General features: G+C 45.2%; 1 protein-coding gene across 2 annotated transcripts in view; it reads left to right on the top strand.

The window, feature by feature from the left end:
• The first annotated feature begins 509 nt into the window (after window positions 1–509).
• SLCO5A1 (solute carrier organic anion transporter family member 5A1) overlaps window positions 510–17,156 on the top strand; it is a 74,322-nt gene continuing 57,675 nt past the window's right edge. The window contains exons 1-2 of one of the 2 annotated variants that reach the window (XM_071420840.1): window positions 510–843; window positions 1,590–2,936. In XM_071420840.1, the coding sequence (XP_071276941.1) occupies window positions 2,006–2,936 (931 nt within the window). In that variant the 5' untranslated portion in view covers window positions 510–843; window positions 1,590–2,005. Of the gene's footprint in view, window positions 844–1,004; window positions 1,080–1,589; window positions 2,937–17,156 lie in introns of those variants that run through there. The other variant, XM_071420845.1, reaches the window with a different exon arrangement.

Genomic DNA, 17,156 nt, shown 5'->3' with positions numbered 1-17,156 from the left:
TGTGTATGATACTATGCCTCTTTGATGTATTCCTTTGCATTATTTTATGGAAAAGACAAATATCTCAATAGTTCACACTCTATCACTCCACAACAAATAATTTGCATGACTATTTAGCCTTACTCTGCTACCAGGGCTTTAAATACAGGGACTTGAGAGCAAAACAAACCAGTGCAATTCAAGACATTACACAAACCTAAAGAAGGGGATTAGGAGAAAACTCTATGAGAACTTAACTCTGAACTACTTTTCCTGGATTTTGCATGTGCTCCCAGTTTTGGAGCTGGTTTGTATTGGAGATAAGTTCCTGGACAAAAAGGATCATCAGATGATCTATTTTCCTTAAGACAAAAATTTTAAAAATAATCCCTTGGTTCTTCTCACTTTTCAGCAGTCGATGTAACTAAGGTCCCTTCTTTTTCTGCCTTTTACACAAGGCGATGCAACACCATCCCAAGCACCCTAAACGCCGCCCGGGGCTGCCAATCGTGGCGCTCCGCGGACTTTCTCAGCCACAAGCGCCGAGTGGCAGCCCTGAGCAGTTCCAGGGTGAGCAAGGGCACCGACCGGGCAGCCCCCAAGGCGTGTCCCGCCGCCGGGCTCACCGTCCCGCGGGAGCTCCGGCCTCTCTGGCACGGCGTGCAGCCGGGTAGCCGCGGGCCGGTAGGGCAGGTCGGAGGGCAGCGAGCGCCCGGCGGCATCGCCCGGCCCGGCGGCTGCGGCGGGCGCGCCTGCGCTCCGGCGCCCGGGAAGGCGGAGGCGGCCGAGGGGGACCCGGCGTTGGGTGACAGGCGGGGCGGGGGCGCAGGGCCCGGGCCGGCCGCCCCCGGCGCCGCACGCTCGGTGAGTAGTCCCGTCGTTTTTCTTCGCAACGGCCGGGAGGAGAACCCGGTGCGCCCCGCCGGCTCCGCCGCCCTGCCCCTTGCCAGCCCCTGGGGGTGGGGGAGATCCGCGCCGGGGCGCGGTTGCCCGGGTGCCGTTGCCTCCCCCGCCCACCCCTCCGCGGGGCCGCAGCGAGCAGGAGGCGGCGGGGAGACAAAAGCGGACAAAGGAGGCAAAAGGCGTGTTCCGCTGCCGGGGTAGGGATGTCTGAGCACCGCTCTGCACCCGGCGGTCCCGGGGAGCACCCGAGCGAGCTGGGGCGGCGAGGTCGGCCCCGGGTTGCCGGGTCCCGGAGTGCCCGCCGCTGCCCGGCTCCTGCTTTGTTCCCCTTCCCTCCGCCTGCCGCCGCTCCCCGGGCTGCCGAGTTGTAGCGGAGTATTTATTTCAGCACATTTATTTTTAGGCTAGAAAATAAAAGGCTTGGCACGGCGACCTTTGGCTGTCGCATCCGGCGCAAATAAAAGGGTCGCGCTGTGGCCGAGGCCGCCCCAGCTCTTATGTAAATCCATGTGCCGTCCCCAAGGACGCGCGGTCCCCGGGGCGCTGCCGTGATCCAGCCCCCGCGGGGACGGGGACGGAGACGGAGGCGCTCCCTGGAGCTCAGCGCAGACCGCGGGGTCGGGCGGGCAGAGGCCGGGGCGGCGGGGAGGGACGGGGCCACTGTGGCCAGCGCCGCTGACCTCCCGTGTTTGCTCTCCGCCCCGCAGATCGGCAGCAACCCCCCGGAGCTCCGTCACGGGCGTCGGCGGCGAGGAGAGAGGAGGATGCGGGCGGCGGAGCGGGCGGCGCTGCCCCGCGGCGGGCAGGCTGTCCGCGGGGCCCCGGCGGGCGGCTGCTGAGCGCGGCGCCGCGGGCATGCGGCGACGGGGAGCGGGAGCCGCCGGCAGCGCGGGCGCCCCGGCGGGCGGGCGGCCCCTCGAGCGAGACTGAGGGTGGATGGAGCCACAAAGGAGTTTGGCTGACACGTGCGGCGGGGCGGCCGGCGGCCGCGGCTAGGGCCACCCCCCTCCCCTCCCTCCTCCCCTCCTCGCTATGCTGCGCTCTCGCCGGGCCCCTCAGCGGACTCGACGCACGGCAGCGATGGAGCCGGCCGGGCTCCTGTGAGGCCGCCGCCGGACCCAGCATGGCCTCGGCGGGGACCCCGGAGCAGCGGCTCCCCGGGGCGGAGAGGCCGGCGGCGGCGGCGGGGGGCCGGGCGGAGGCGCCGCGGTGCCGCAGTCTGCCCGCGCTCGGCTCCCCCCTGGCGGCCGGGGGGGGCGGCGGCGGCGGCCGGCCGAGCCCCGCCGCGGGACCCGCTCCCGAGGCCGAGCGGGGCGAGGGCGCCGCCGCCGTCGCCGAGGCTGGCCGGCTCCCCGCCAGCGGCAGCGGGAGCTTCCCCTGGAAGACGGAGGGCAGCCAGCCGGCGGCGCCCGGCCGAGGGGTATCCCTGGGCCCCCCGCTGCTGCTGCCGCCGCCGCCGCCGGCGCTGCTGCTGGCGGGCCCCCCGGGCAGAGCGTGCCTGCGGGCAGTGCTGGCGGACTCGCGCTTCTTCCTGGTGTGCATGTGCTTCCTGACCTTCATCCAGTCCCTCATGGTCTCCGGCTACTTGAGCAGCGTCATCACCACCATCGAGCGGAGATACAGCCTCAAGAGCTCGGAGTCCGGGCTGCTGGTCAGCTGCTTCGACATCGGGAGCCTGGTGGTGGTGGTCTTCATCAGCTACTTCGGGGGTCGCGGGCGGAGGCCGCTCTGGCTGGCCGTAGGGGGGCTTTTCATCGCCCTGGGCGCTGCGCTCTTCTCCTTACCTCACTTCATCTCTCCGCCGTACCAGATCCAGGAACTGAACTCCTCCGTCAGTAACGAGGGCTTGTGCGTGGCCGGCAATGGCACTGCCAAAGAGCAGTGGGATTCATCGGCCTGCGTCAAGGACACCGGTGGAAACGACCACTCTCTCTATGTAGCTTTATTCATTTGTGCCCAAATCCTCATTGGCATGGGCTCGACACCCATCTATACCTTGGGACCAACCTACTTAGATGACAATGTCAAGAAAGAAAACGCCTCGCTTTACCTAGGTAAGGCAACTTAAGTACCTGGGTACTTTGCTGAACCCCAGATCTCTCTGAGGGGCCAGTTACAGGTACTTCTGCCTTAGTCCTGCCTAACAACATCTGTGATAAGTTTTCCTTTTCAGATGACCTTTTGAAGTAAAATTGCCATGCTCTCCTGTTTTAAAATGTTTTGTAGCATGGTGAACAGCAGTAAGGGGTGAAGCTAATGCAGTGTGCCTAAAAGCAGTTGTACTCACATCCTCTTGCACGGGTAATAGAACAGAGAAAGTTGTCTTCTCTAATGCGTTTCAGCACTTGGCAGTAGCCGGTGACTTTTTCAGAAAGCAGTGTTAAAATTTGCCGTGCCCTTTCAAGTTTCTTTTTGCTAACACAGAAGCTTTGCATTTCTAAAATCTGGTTGCTGTACCTTTAGCCTAAAGTCTATAATGTTACTGCTCAATAAGCACTTTGAGGGAGTTTTGGCATACTTTGTTTTGCTTTTCCAGCATTCATTTGCCTTGAACTAGCAAGGAATTTTTACTGTCATTGGTACATCATCTGGCATCTCAGAGTTAAAAACTCACTGATAAACCAGCGTGTAAAACCTTCAGGGTTGAGTTTGGTTAGGGCAGCTCAAGGAGCACAACGAAATGAGTTGTGTCCAATCTGGCGTATGTTTTTCAGCAGGTACGGACAAGTCTTGATTAATTGTGCGATTGTGGGAGGAAAGGGTATCTCAGATAACTGGGTACTAAACTTTACTGGAGTTTGATCGGGATAGTTTGTGTAATGTGTAAGAAGATTAACTGCTCCCTGACTTTGCATTAGCACCTCAGATGCTTCTATAAGAAATGAACCTCATGTACCCTTCACATTCTTTTCAAATAAGGAGAGGCACTTAGGGAGCTGACAGAGCTGTGAAGGGGTTTTGGATACTCAGCATTACCATTTGCAGTTCAATTTTCTTTGGCTTTATGATAACCATGGAGATAATAATTGCATGTAAAGCACACATTTATGGAAGTTATACACTTGCGGAGTGTGTGTAACTACTTTACTGAACAGAAGTAGGGATCCAGATCAGTGTTTTTATTCCTTTTGACCTGTTCTTTGGCAATTTGACTGTTCCCTGAACCGTTTTAAAGCCATGCACAGTCTGTGTGCAGTGTCTTGAAAAAGCCTGGGGCACTGCAGGTTTTTGGAAGGAGGGAGAGGTATTCACTGCATTGCTAATCTGCATGATGAAGTATTTGACAAAGTGTTTTTTCCCTCTCTTCTCTTGTCTGAGAAAGGTTAAGTGGTATGGAAATTAAGATTAACCTAGCATTGACTTTATTGGCAGCATGAAAAAACAAAGCATCTCGTTACTGAGGTTACTAAATTGTAGTTTGGAACTTTTGCAAGTAGGTGATCTCACACAGTCCTCAAAAACGAAGAAAGAAAAGGAAATGCTGTAGGTGAGGAATGAAGGGTAAACGAGGTGAACGGTGAGAGAGGCGGAAATCTTTCTTCAACAAAGGGGAAGGCAAGGTCAATGGGGGGAAATCCTCACTGTGCAGGAGAAATGATGCCTACCACTGATGCGCCTCTAGCACAGGAAATAGTAATGAAATGACTCAGGTAACTTTAATTGCAGCGAAGTTAACAAAGGTAAAAGGCACCAGCAGCTGGGTAGACTCCATGTGACCCCGTGGCTGCCAGACACCGAGAGCAGCTTTGATCTATACTGGGAGGACCCTTGTAGAGTCAAAGTTCATTTTTAGTGATTCAGGAGAGCAAAGATGAGTACACCCAGCTACAGTGTGTGTGAAAAATGTATGCCTGTGATTTGATTGTGACCACAGGGAGAATTAAAATGAACACAAAGGTGTGTTTAAATATTGAATAAAATGTACTACCACCTCCATTCAGTCTTTGAAGCCACTCAGTGCTAGAAGCAATGTTGTCTGCTGTTGGAAATCTTGGTATTATCTTTTTTAAATAGTGTGGAGTTCTGAGGAAACATTTAAGTTGTTAATGTTTAAGTATTTGCCTCACTTCAGATACAGGCCAGTGACTTTTTGAGGGGCGGCAGTAAAATCTGAGTTTTTGGGGGAGAAAGAAAAAGAACACTGTTTGGCACGTTGATGTGAGCAAACATGTTTTTGTTGGATCTTCTCAATGGTTTGGAATGTTGAATGTCCTTGAGGAGAGGGATTTGTGGGTAGCAGACAGCTCAGCCAGGTGCAGGGATGGGATAGAAGTGGCCTGGGCATGGTTTTGCAGGCCTGCCACCTCACGTCCTGTGTTATGCAATGCCTGCTTCTCCAGCTGGTGTGATTCTATTACTGGGGAAAACTATGCAAGTGATGCCAAAATGTAAAATGTATGTCTGCGTAGAGGCATGGGCTAACAAAAAGTCTTGGAGTAGGCCATGGCAGTTGAGGTTTTAAAAAGAGATGAAAGCCCAGGGAAACAGGTCCCAGTCACACAGATACATGTGTTTGTGCTGAGTGAGGACAGCTAATTAATAAAAAAATATCTTCTAACACGAAATTGAAGGTCACTTACAGGTTTGTTCATAATCATGCTGGTATTGCATTCTGTTTTTCTTCCAAAGGAAGATTTATGTAAGTGTGCACCTGATAAAAGGTTCACTGAGCTTCAGAACTGATGAGCTTTTTGACCCTGCAAATGTGCCCACTAAGAGTAGGTCAGTAAAGCCCCCCCTTGAGTATTACTAATCCTGATTCTGCAAAAACTCACCTTATGTGGCTGTGGAAGCTATCTTATTTATTTTCCAAGTTAATCCAGCTCAGGGCTCGAGTGGCGATAGCATATCCTCTTAAGTGTAGGCATGCAAGCTCAATGTGGACAGCTGTTTTAACATTCCTGGCTGGAAGTCCTCCTCTCAAAAAACATATTTGATGCTTATACATAGTCTCTTGGCTGCCTGCACTTGAGTCCATCTGTCAGAATGGCACAGTGCCAGTTTACAAGGTGCTATGTTGTTTTTAGTAGGACAGAGGTGCCAAGCAGGGATGTGTATTTGGGCTGCCCGCATAGCAGTGTGTGAGCTCCTGTGTGGGATGTTTCTTCCTTGTGAAGCAGTGTCACCTCCGGGTTCTCCCCCCCCTTGAACTTGACGATACTTTGATGCCCTGATGCTGACTTTGAGAAATGTGTGACATCAGGCTTGAAAACAAGTCATGATTGTAACAGGTGCCTAGGAAATGTAAGAACCAGTTCCCTTAATCACAGATAATCAAAAAGGGAAGTTGCACACTGTGTAAAAACTGGGCAGTACTAAGTGGTCTTTATCTTCTCCAAAGTCTCTCCCTTCTGTGCTCAGCTGTACTGTGGTGTGTCTGTTGTCAGCTGCCTGATGTGTGCAGGTTCTTCTTTTAAGTATTTATCCAATTAAATTAATTGCAATTCAATTTGAAGTTGAATTGGACTTGTTGAGTCTTGTTTTCCACTCTTGATAGTGTTTCTGCTACTTGTCAAATTCTAGCACTTAAAACAATGTGATTTTTCTAAACACTGTGGGTTTTTTTTGTAGGGATCCAACAGTTTGTCTTGAATGTGAGTTTACCTTGTATTATATCAGGATTTTAAAAAGCAGTTCTTTAAAATTAAGTGTGGCACCTAGAAGTTTTAATAGTGGCTGAAAACTTTTAAATATTTTTCTTCTTTTGCAAGTGGATATTGTTATAAAAAGTGAATTTACCCTTAAAATTCACACATAGAGAGGCAGTGTCAGCTTTTACAGAGATATTGCATGAGTGAAAATATTCTAGCATTCAGGAATGGCTTTTACCAGTACCCTCCCAAAATGACTAGTGAACAAATTGGTCATTGTGCTAAGAATGTTTTATTTTAGTGTCCAGAATACTGTAGGCTGGTTAGGATATGATATGAGAAAAGTGTCTCAGTTTAATTTCATGCAGACTGTCCCTAGGTTTTGGAACAAACTGTAATTACAAAATGCAAAGATAAAGGTTTTATGGGATAATGGCTGAAAAATTGGAAAAACCCATGCAAATGGGCTTGGTACAGATAATGGCTGAAAGCCAGGGAAGTAAAGTCATTTCATAACCTGGAAAAAAAATAAATATTTAGACTAGTTTCAAAAATATTTTGGAATCCTGCTTTGTTTTCATGAGGATTGTTTGTGTGGGTTGCTGTTTCTAGCATTAGGTAAACCATTTCACTGTGACTGTATTTTGTCTGGAGAATACCTCCTTACCAGTGTTTTACAGGGAGCTGTTCTGTGTACATACCCTTCATGTCTTTGTTACAGGCTTCCCCTAAGTCTTTATATATGGATGTATGATGATTGTATTTATTACACTTCTAGTTAAATCTACCCCTACATCCACATCCCGCTTAAAAGGAGAGGCTAGGAGGGGTAGCTTCACATCAGAAACCCACCACCTCTGCCTGCTGGGTCCCAGGGCATAGCCCAGCTGCCAGACAAGCTAGATCTCTGTAACGTGATACTGCTTGGATATTGGCACAGGAAGCACTGGATTTTTGTGCCATTTTGATACATTTTGGTCTGGCTGCTTCTGGGGTTATGGATGCCCCTGGGGGACAGGAACTGGAGCCCACTGGGGGCATCAGGTCCTTTATGTGGGTGCTACAAGGTCATTGGGGTTTTCTGAGACAGTATCAACTTTCTAGCTGAGCAAAAGGGACCATCTAGAAGTAGGGAAACAGCTGACCAGCATTTAATTTTATTCTCACTAGTCAGTTTATGACCACTTTTGATTTATTTTTGGAATATGCTTCCTGCTTCCTGATATCCAAAAAGGTTAGTTTCCTACAGGGTTTTCTCTGCATTGATCCCTATAGTTGGTAAACACTAGAGAAATAGTGCATTTATTTTTACAGCATGCCTGTGAGAAGGAAGATTTTTTGAATCAAAAATTGAGGCAAAAGGGCATGTTCACCAGTATTTTTTATTGCTTGCTCTATTTTCCTTGTAAAGGGGAAGTGTGCAGAGCTTGTTTCTCAAATACATGATTTTACTTTATCTGAGAGAAGGCTACATCTTGTTTTATGCAGAGGCAAGCACTAAGACTTGATCCATCAGCAGTCTGGTTTTGTGCAAGCCTGGCGTGCATCAGGCAAGGGAGGGGATTGTCCCCCTCTGCTCTGCAGTGGGGCAGCCTCACCTTGAACACTGTATGCAGTGTTGGGTACTATGATATAAAAAAGACATTAAACCATTAGAGAGCATCCAAAGGAGGGCAATGAAAATGGTGAAGGGCCTTGAGAGGAAGCTGTATGAGAAGTGGCTGAGGTCACTTGGTCTGTTAAGCCTGGAGAAGAGGAGGCTGAGGGGAGACATCATTGCAGTCTACAACTTCCTGGTGAGGGGAAGAGGAGGAGCAGGCACTGATCTCTCCTCTATGGTGTCCAGTGACAAGACGCAAGGGAATGGCCCAATACTGTGTCGGGGGACGTTTAGGTTGGGTATTAAAAAGAAAGTTCTTCACCCAGAGGGCAGCTGGGCACTGGAACAGGCTCCCCAGGGAAGTAGTCACAGCCCCAGCCTGACAGAGTTCAAGAAGTGTTTGGACAGTGCTCTCAGGCACGTGGTGACTCTGTGCAGGGATGGTTCTGTGCAGGACTACGAGTTGGACTTGATGACCCTTGTGGATCCTTTCCAACTCAGCCAATTCTGTGATTCCATGAAATGTGTGTGTGAAACATAAATTTGTTTTGTTTGCACACTCAGCTGGGCAGCACTAGCAGGAGGCTGAGCTCGCTGTGCTCTTGGCTGGGGGTAGGGAGCATCTTGGGATGCAGGTGAAGTGTCTGCAGCTCTTTTTGTGTGTATGGATTATACTGCTTTCTCCCACAGGTGATTTAACACTCAGAGGGTGCAGTATTGTGCTTCTCTGGCACTCTATAGCATCCCTTTTTTTTTGTCAAAATGCTGATCAGGCAGCTGGCACAGTTCCCAATAATTGCTTACAGTAGCGCTGTGCAGTTTTATTGTTCTTTCCTTTAACTGAGGAAATAGAAAGATTTTAGTTTTCTTCTTCACTTTAGTTTCCTATTCCATAGGTGGACTGATACCTCTTTTTCATGCTGTAATCCTAGATACCATTTTCTTAAGCATTTAGTGAAGCTGTTTTTTTTTTTTGTCCTTTTAAGCAATGTGTACATAACAGTGAGTTAACAGTAAAGAGTGGGGGCAGCCTTTGCTCTGAAGTTTTCTGCCTGCAGGATTTAATGTCGTGAGTGATATATCTTCACTTGCTCTGCCAGTGTTGTGTCCCTTAGGGATGCTTTCTGCATCTCTCCAGTTGTGTCCTTGCCATGAGCTATGGCATTGTTCACAAGCAGCTGTATTGACAAATACATCACTTCCAGTAACTGGTAAAATGCACTTTGTCCTTCTTAGGAGCAAGAAGAGACTTAGGCACATGCTTCCCTGATTCTCTTTCTCTTTGTATTAAAGGACAAAAACTGGGTTGGATCCAGGGTTCCGAAACTCACTGAATTCCCAGGCCCAGTTGTTTCCCTTGCTTAGCATTTGTCAGAATGGTTAGCATTTTGTTTCTGAGGTTGACAGTGCTCTTTTCACCCTCTTGAGCTTGGGAACAGTGTTTTCTTGGAGAGCAGTTCCCTTCTCTGTCAAGCTCTGCTGCAGGCTGGTTTGTGCAGACAAGTGTCTCCACCTGCCGTGGTCCCGGAGCAGCTGGGAAACCTAGACATGAAAGTGGCCTTTAAGTAACAGCTTGTTTGTAGCTTTTGCCAGGAACTGAAGGCTTGGGATCTAGTGTCTGATTACCTGGGGGCTGGAAACTTTAGCTGTCTGCTGGATACCCTGACTGTTTTCTAAAAGGTCACTGTAACTACTCCTGTTGCAGGTGGATTAGAGATGCATTGTGTTTCATCCATTTTCCCTGAACTCTCATTCAGTGGCCGCCTCACCTGGGAGGACTTAATTGCTGTGAAAGTGCTTATGCAGTCAAAAGAGAGGAGGCTGGATTTCTCTGTACTGTCATTCAGAAACACATGGGTTTCTGTCTTGGTTGTGCAGGAAATACAGGCAGTTTTATAAATGAGTCTCAGCCTTCTGTTTCATCCTGAAGGCCAGCAGCTAAAAATTTAGGTTTTTAAAGTAGATGAATGGAGTTTATGCATAGGTTTTAAAAGAACAGAAAACTAACTAAATCATATTCAACTTTCATGCTCTTATTTTAATCCTATGAAGTCTGTTTTACCCTGATAGCACTTTAAAAACCCTTGTTTTTTGTGAAGAATGAGCTCACTTTTCCTTTTTTGTTGTTTTTACATGCCTTTCCTATTTATTTTGAAAACAGTTGAGAAGCCACAGTGCAAAAACGGCACACATATTTCAGCTGGTTCCCTCTGGCAGCTTTTGCCATTCTTGACTGAAAGGTCAAAGTAAGCACTAGCTCTGACTTGGCTGCTGATGGATGGGGCAGTGCCACATGAACTCTGAGGGCAGGACAAGCTGGTCACCTGTCTTCCTGTGAATTGTCACCAGAGCTGTCAGAATTTCAGCTCCCAAGTCCAAGGGTGTCTCTGCAACCCCCTCAGCAGCTACAGGGATGCTGGGACTTACTAGGGCTGTAATGGGAAAGCTCTGAAATGGCACAGTTGGAAGAGGGAGTAAACTGTTGGCTTTCTGATTGCTGGTGTCCATGCTTTTATTCAAGCACAGTGGTCCTTTTAGCTCAGTTGGAAAATCTGGGCACATGGGCTGGAGCTAGCAAATTTATGACAGAGACAGCTCTGCAGTGCACATGTAGGTTGATTTCACCTGAGTCAGCCAAATCTATACTCCAACTCTTTTCAAGTGCCCAGGAAAAAATAGGACATTTCCTGTGATGGGAACAAATACATCACTGCTCAGCAGTGTGGAGATGTATGGGCTCTGTCCTGCTCTGCTGCTGAACAGTTTGGGCATCTGTTGTGCTGTCACAAGGCCAGAAATTTAGACACTGCCAGCATTAACAAGAGGGCTAAGGAACCTGGGGCTTTCACTGCTCTTTTCTGCCACAAGGAATTTGTTCTTACCTGAGAAATCAGGAAGTGCAGACACAGAAATTCAAGTGTTATTTTATGCTGCCATTAGACCTGATAATCTAATCAGAAAATATTAACTCTCATGTAAGTAAACAGCTTACTTGGCAGCAAAGACAAATTTACACCAGTGAAAAACATCATGCTTTGGTATGAATTACATTTTGTGGTGAGTTTGAAGGAGATCCAGTCAGAAAAAACCCCAGGTTTATTTTTCCTTGTAATTTGAACGAGCAGGTAGATGAATTGTGTCCCATGAAGTGCTTGTGAAGCAGTACTGCATGTCCAGTAATTGTATGCTCCTGTGCTGTTCATATTTGATTATTTTCTCAATTTTTAGTACAAGTTTCTTTTTAGCAGCTTGCTTCCTTTTCATCAGCTTGCCAGGATATTTTTTTAGTGCTTCCACTTCTTTCCTTGCTTATATTGACGTTTACACTTTGCTTACATTGCCCCGTGCACAGTAGGACCTCAATCTGGTGGTTGCCCTCTGCACCTTTTATCTTTGATGTTTACTGCATTAGAATGAAATCCTCAAGAGTGTCTCAGCAGTGATTTTCTTAAAATCCAGCTGCTCTGAAATCAGCTACCAGCTCTTCAGTTTTTTGAATTTAGCAAGCTTTTCTAAATTAGCGGTGCCTTTCCATATTTACCTGTTTCAATCGACTTCTTCGGAGTGACAAAAATTAAATCCTGGCAGGGCTCCCCTGTGATAATGCCATTTTCTTTCTGTATTAATTAGGCTATCCTCTAGAGTCAGAATATTTCAGCTAATGCATATATTAGCTGAGTATATCTTCTGATACCTTGTGATTTGCTATTTTATACTTAAGTTGTAGTTTACTCCACTGTTTGTCCTGGGTTTCTTCACAGCTGTTGATTTCAGGTGTTATGTAGGCACTGAAAGGTGCTGGTGTGCTTCTGATGTGCTTTCAGTCACACCTTGGCTCCTGCTTCTCCTTTTTTCATTCTCTGATAAGATTAAAATCTGAATACCCGACCTCCCCAGAAGTCATTTCAAGTAATGCATTTTTGTAGATAATCCAAAGTAGACAGGGAAATAGCTGTGAGCTCTGCTGTGGTGGCTGCTAACCTGTGATTACTTAAACAGAATGTGTCAAGCAAGCCTCACCTGCATCTACAAATATCTAAAGGAAATATTGTGGAAGATGTTACCTGACATGGCTGTGTGTTAAGCTTTCCCTGTACTTGAAGAGAAATTACTGTATTCAGCTTAGCTGTTAACTGAGTAGATTTTGCTTTGTATAACAACTGAAAACACTACCTTTTCCATCAAAGGTACTAAAGGAACCAGCTCATAGGCTCAGAGGTCAAATCCATGTGAAATTCATAAGCAGAATAACTTGTGTATGCTGGTTAAGTGAGAACTTTCAGCTGAAAAAGCCCCAGAAAAAGTGAAGGAGAAGGGGAGGTTAAGTGTCAGCAGCATGGGATGTTAGCACCTCTTTCGTGTGTTGCAAGCCAGAACGGACTGGTCAGGAGGCACCTGCCAGGGACAGTAGCTGGAGCCCATAGGAAGGGCTGAAGATGCTTCTGTAAGAGTGTGTGGAGTACAGGAAAGTCCCTAACGAGGCTGGGGAGTTTTGGCAGTGCAGAGAACGCAGAGAAGCTTTGCTTCTGCCATGCTTTTCTTCCTCACAGAACAGCACTTTCCACTTCTGTCCAAAGTGCCTCTCCATGCTATTCATTGGTGCCTGCCATTTCAGTAGCTGGAGTTTAAAAAGTAGTAGCAAAATATTTCATTTTGTGTGTTTTTAGTCTAAATTTATGTTTCTGCTTGTTAATTCATCCCAGTGAGGGAAAAAAGATTTAATGATGAGTGTAACCTTCTGGGATGCAAATAGCTTCAGTAATAATCCTGTTTAAAAATGTAAAAAAATTGTTACATAATAATAGAGTCTGTAATTGTTGTAAATATGATGGGCAGTGTATATCAACTTGATTTTATACAGCTGTCTAGTGACAGAAATAGTGAAGGTGTCCCGAGGGAATTTTTATAGTCACAGGAGAAAATAGCACATGAGCTTTTTGAGTCTGCAGTATAGTAGTGCTGATGCACATCAATGTAGGCATTTATCTGGTAAGTTATATAATTGGCCTAAAATAAGAATTCTAAAAAACTGTTTCTTCTGCTAATAGCATGACCTAGGGAAAGAAGTGGGATTTTGGGGTTATCTGAAACAAATAACTGTTAGTTTGTTACCACACCTGCATTGTGTTACTGGAGGAATGTTAGTCCTGTTACACAATGAGAGTAAAAAGACACTGAACTCAGCACTACATTGTCATAATAAAATGCCATACTGTAAATAATTTTTCAAAAGCATAGCCGAGGACTGAATTGGTGCTTGAATGAAGAGCTTCATTCTAAATTATAGTTCCTAAGTAGCTATTGCACTATTTTGATACATAGAAGTTATGTATAGTCATTGACCTCAGTGACTGAACGGTTTAATGATATTGTGATTATGATGGTAAGGATAGAGCTGGCTGGTATGAATTTCTTGGATTGCAGAAGCAAAGTAGGCAAAAGTATCCATGTGTTTATTCCTATCCATGGCTTCCCCAGAACCTCTGGGAGGAGGAACATGAGCACTACTCAGAGTGTCCTCTGCATTTAGGAGTACCTCTGTGACTCAGCCTATGGAGAAGCTCTCCTCATAAGCTTTTGCTTCTTGTCTTGGTGTTTGTTAGCAATTGATTTTTGCTTAGATGGGGTCATTTATTGTTCTCACTGAGTTTGTGGTTAATTGCACTAGCTTTGGACACTCAGAAGCAAGGACACAGACAACAATAGGGATGCATGTGGCCTTCAAAAGCAAAATAAAAAGAGTGGTTAAGACTACTGCCCCCATGCATTTGTGATAATTAAAAGAAGATCAGCCTTCTATGAGAAATGAGGTAAAACTGATGGACTAATATTGGCCAGGCCAGCTAATGGGAAAGAACTTGAAAAGAGCTTTTAAGCCTGGTGAGTCAGAAGCCTTGGGTATATATATGCCTTCTCATCTTCTATAAGTATAAGAGATTCAATTAACCCTAGAAAAATGGAGTAATGTATGAGCTAACATAATTTTAGGAGTTCCTACACTGTCATTAGAGCAGCTATTACTCCTTTCTATAGCTAATAATAAATTTTAAGTATTTGGGTAAGGTGAAAGAGTATCTGTATCATCAGATAGGTCTATAATTAACTTCCTTTATTCCCCTCTTTATCATCCCCACACTCCAAATTTAAATCCCACTGAAAGAAGAGCTTACCATGTGTCTGATGCAGTGCCACGCTTTCAAGAAAACTCTATGTTTTTATTCTCAGATTTATATTGTGTGTTTATAAATACCTTGTGTATTACAGAGACTGAGGAGGGGATCTATCATGTGTTGCAGTTTCAGGATATGTGAGAAATGACTTCCCATGGTTTGTTCAAGTTGGCATACTGAAATCTTTACTAAGTTTACTAACTGCTGGGCCAAAGTTGACCGTGTTCCTCTAGGAAGAGTAGATGTAACTGGTAGAGACAGTGAGAGGACTGATGAGTGGCTGTAGTAGAGGAGTTTGATAGCCATAAGGTTTATATTATCAGGTGGGCATCCTACACCATGAGCCAGCTGCTTTTTGTTTGGCCTGTGCCTGGCAGGAAAAAATGGTGCAATATATCAGGAATGTAGTACATTTCCCTTGTCTAGTTTACGTTTCCCATCCTAGTTTAATAGGATGCTCAGATTAATTATTTTGTGGTCTGAGCATTAGGATTTCTCCAAAATACAACTCCAGGGCTAAGCAACTCTTCTGCTGCTGGATTTGTTGCAGTTTTCATGGTGTTTTTGAAGATATTGAGAGAATTGGTAGCATAGCATTAGAAAAGAAGGGTTGATGTAACCCTTGTGATTGTGTCAGGGAGCTGCTGGGTGCTCTTAGGACTGCTGCTTGCTGCTTTTCTGTTGAATCAGGATAGAGAGTGTGAGGAGCAGCATGGTTATTTTTATATGCAGAGGGCCAAAGAACTAAACAAGAATTCTGCTCTTAATTTAGTCTGTGTTGCACTCCTGTTAAAAAGACTTATTTTTTTTCCCCTAATTTTCTTGAGTAACAAAATGGCGTGGAGCTCAGGGAACTGACAGCTGGTGGCTTTCTGATGTAGGAGAATTGACAGGAAGAATATGTGTGGGTATGATATAACCCCTTGGTGATGTGCTGTGTACTCTTGTTATACATTGTGCCAAAATAGACAGTAATCCTCTTATGTAGGATTGTCAAGTAAGTAATAATATAGAGCACAAGTCAGTACCATCAGTTCCGAGATTTTTTTAATAAACATAGTTGTTATTCATATCTCCTACATTCTTTACTACTTCTCAATCTTTATATTAAGTAAGTCCTTCTTCTAAGTCCTGCAAATGTTATGTTTTACAATAGTGATGTCAGCTGCTATCAAGACTTTCCTATTCATCTTTCTAATTGATGCTCTTGCTTTAAAAAGGCCACAAAGATTTTGAGTTTTATAATTCAACTCATTTCCTAATGTGAAAACTTCAGATGAAGAAAAAGTTGGAGACTATTTTGTCTGCATAAAACATTTCCATTGCCTTACAAGGAACCCTGAAAAGATCTGAAGCTATCAGAGTTACTGTCTGCAGGCTGTTCATCCCATTTAGAAGACAAGGAGTTGGCTGCTCTGCAGCAGGGCAGACACGATAAGTTGTGCTGGAGGAGAGAAGCAATTAGCTCCACAGCAAGCACAGTCAGAGCAGGAAGGGAGGTCTGGAGGCGTTTAATTGATACTAATGCTGTTGTGCTTACAAGGACCAGCAGCTCACTGCTGCCTTGCTCTTGTGCTTCTCAAACCTGCTATCTAATGAACATTAGATTTAGTAAAGCTTTCCAGAAAAGTTAATAAATCATGACTAACTGTGACACATTCCCCCTGAAGGTAATGAGGTACACCTGATACTGAGTGGGAGCAGGGTCTGATCTGTAAAGCTTTTTCATTTTTAAACAGATAACAAGGCCTTTTGGGATTTTTGTACTACATTTGTTTTAAGTAATCTGAAATAATGGGAAAGACATATCATCTATAAAACAGTTTTCAAGTCACCAAACCAATTAGGGAGAAATAAACCTTTTTTTTTTTTTCATTGTGAAAACAGTTTTAGGCGGGTATCATTTTTATTAATCTGAGTTTGATGGCAAAACTACTTTTGATGGAAAAGTATTTAGCCACCAATGTATACTTATTTGCATAGATTTTCATTTTGAGATGCAATTGGCTATTTAATTCTCAATTTTTATTCATTTTAACTTCCATTCATTCTTAGGTGGAAAATACAAGTAAAATCCCATTTGGTTGAAGGTCACTTCTCTCTGTAATTCTTGCTTCTGTTTTATTCTAGTACCTCATTCAAGACATGCCTAGACTCCAGTATGCTGGAGAGGATTGCTTTTTCCATTTGCTCCTCATGAGATTACCAGCTCTGTGGCTTCAGGCTTACATGTTTTTATGTTTATAAATGTTTCCCTGATGGGTTTCAGCAGTATATGTTAATAAAAGGATGATCTCTATGATGATTTATTTTTTGTGCAGGAGCACCAATATAATCCAGTTTGAGTTGTAATCTACAAACTTTAGTTTTGGTTAGATGTTGCCTGTGTTTAAATATCCCTGTGTCACCCCTTCTGTTAATGGTTATCTGTAAAAACAGCTTTATTATTCCATTTTGGGAGCAAACTTCCATATCACATTGCAGTTAATACAGTGTTTTATCACACTAATTGCCTGTTAGTGCAGTTTTTGTGCAATTAAAGTATTCTTATTGCACATTATCGTATCACCCAAGACTTGTGTAACAAGGTAATTAATCTATGCTATCTCCAAGGAATAAATGAAAAGTACTGGATGAGGGTCACAGCTTTTGATAATTATTTATGTTACAAGAAGAAAGCTGAACAGAAATGCTTGGATTTTCCTATTTTGATGGATTTTTAAGTGCATAGCTTTTTGTCTCCTTAGTCTTCTGGGACTCTCCAGCTGAACATTGTTACTGCTGAGGGAATAGCTTACATGGTACATAGAATCATGGAATCATTTCGATTGGAAAAGAAAGACCTTTAGGATCATTGAGTCCAGCCTTAGCTGAGCATTGCAGTGCTAGTTTAGCATTAACTTGAATTGGATC

This window comes from Agelaius tricolor, unplaced genomic scaffold, assembly GCF_023055355.1.
Source record: "Agelaius tricolor isolate 1412-34295 unplaced genomic scaffold, bAgeTri1.0.p SCAF_2, whole genome shotgun sequence".
In the NCBI taxonomy this organism is placed as follows: Eukaryota; Metazoa; Chordata; class Aves; order Passeriformes; family Icteridae; genus Agelaius; species Agelaius tricolor.
This window is presented reverse-complemented; position numbering and strand designations above follow the sequence as displayed.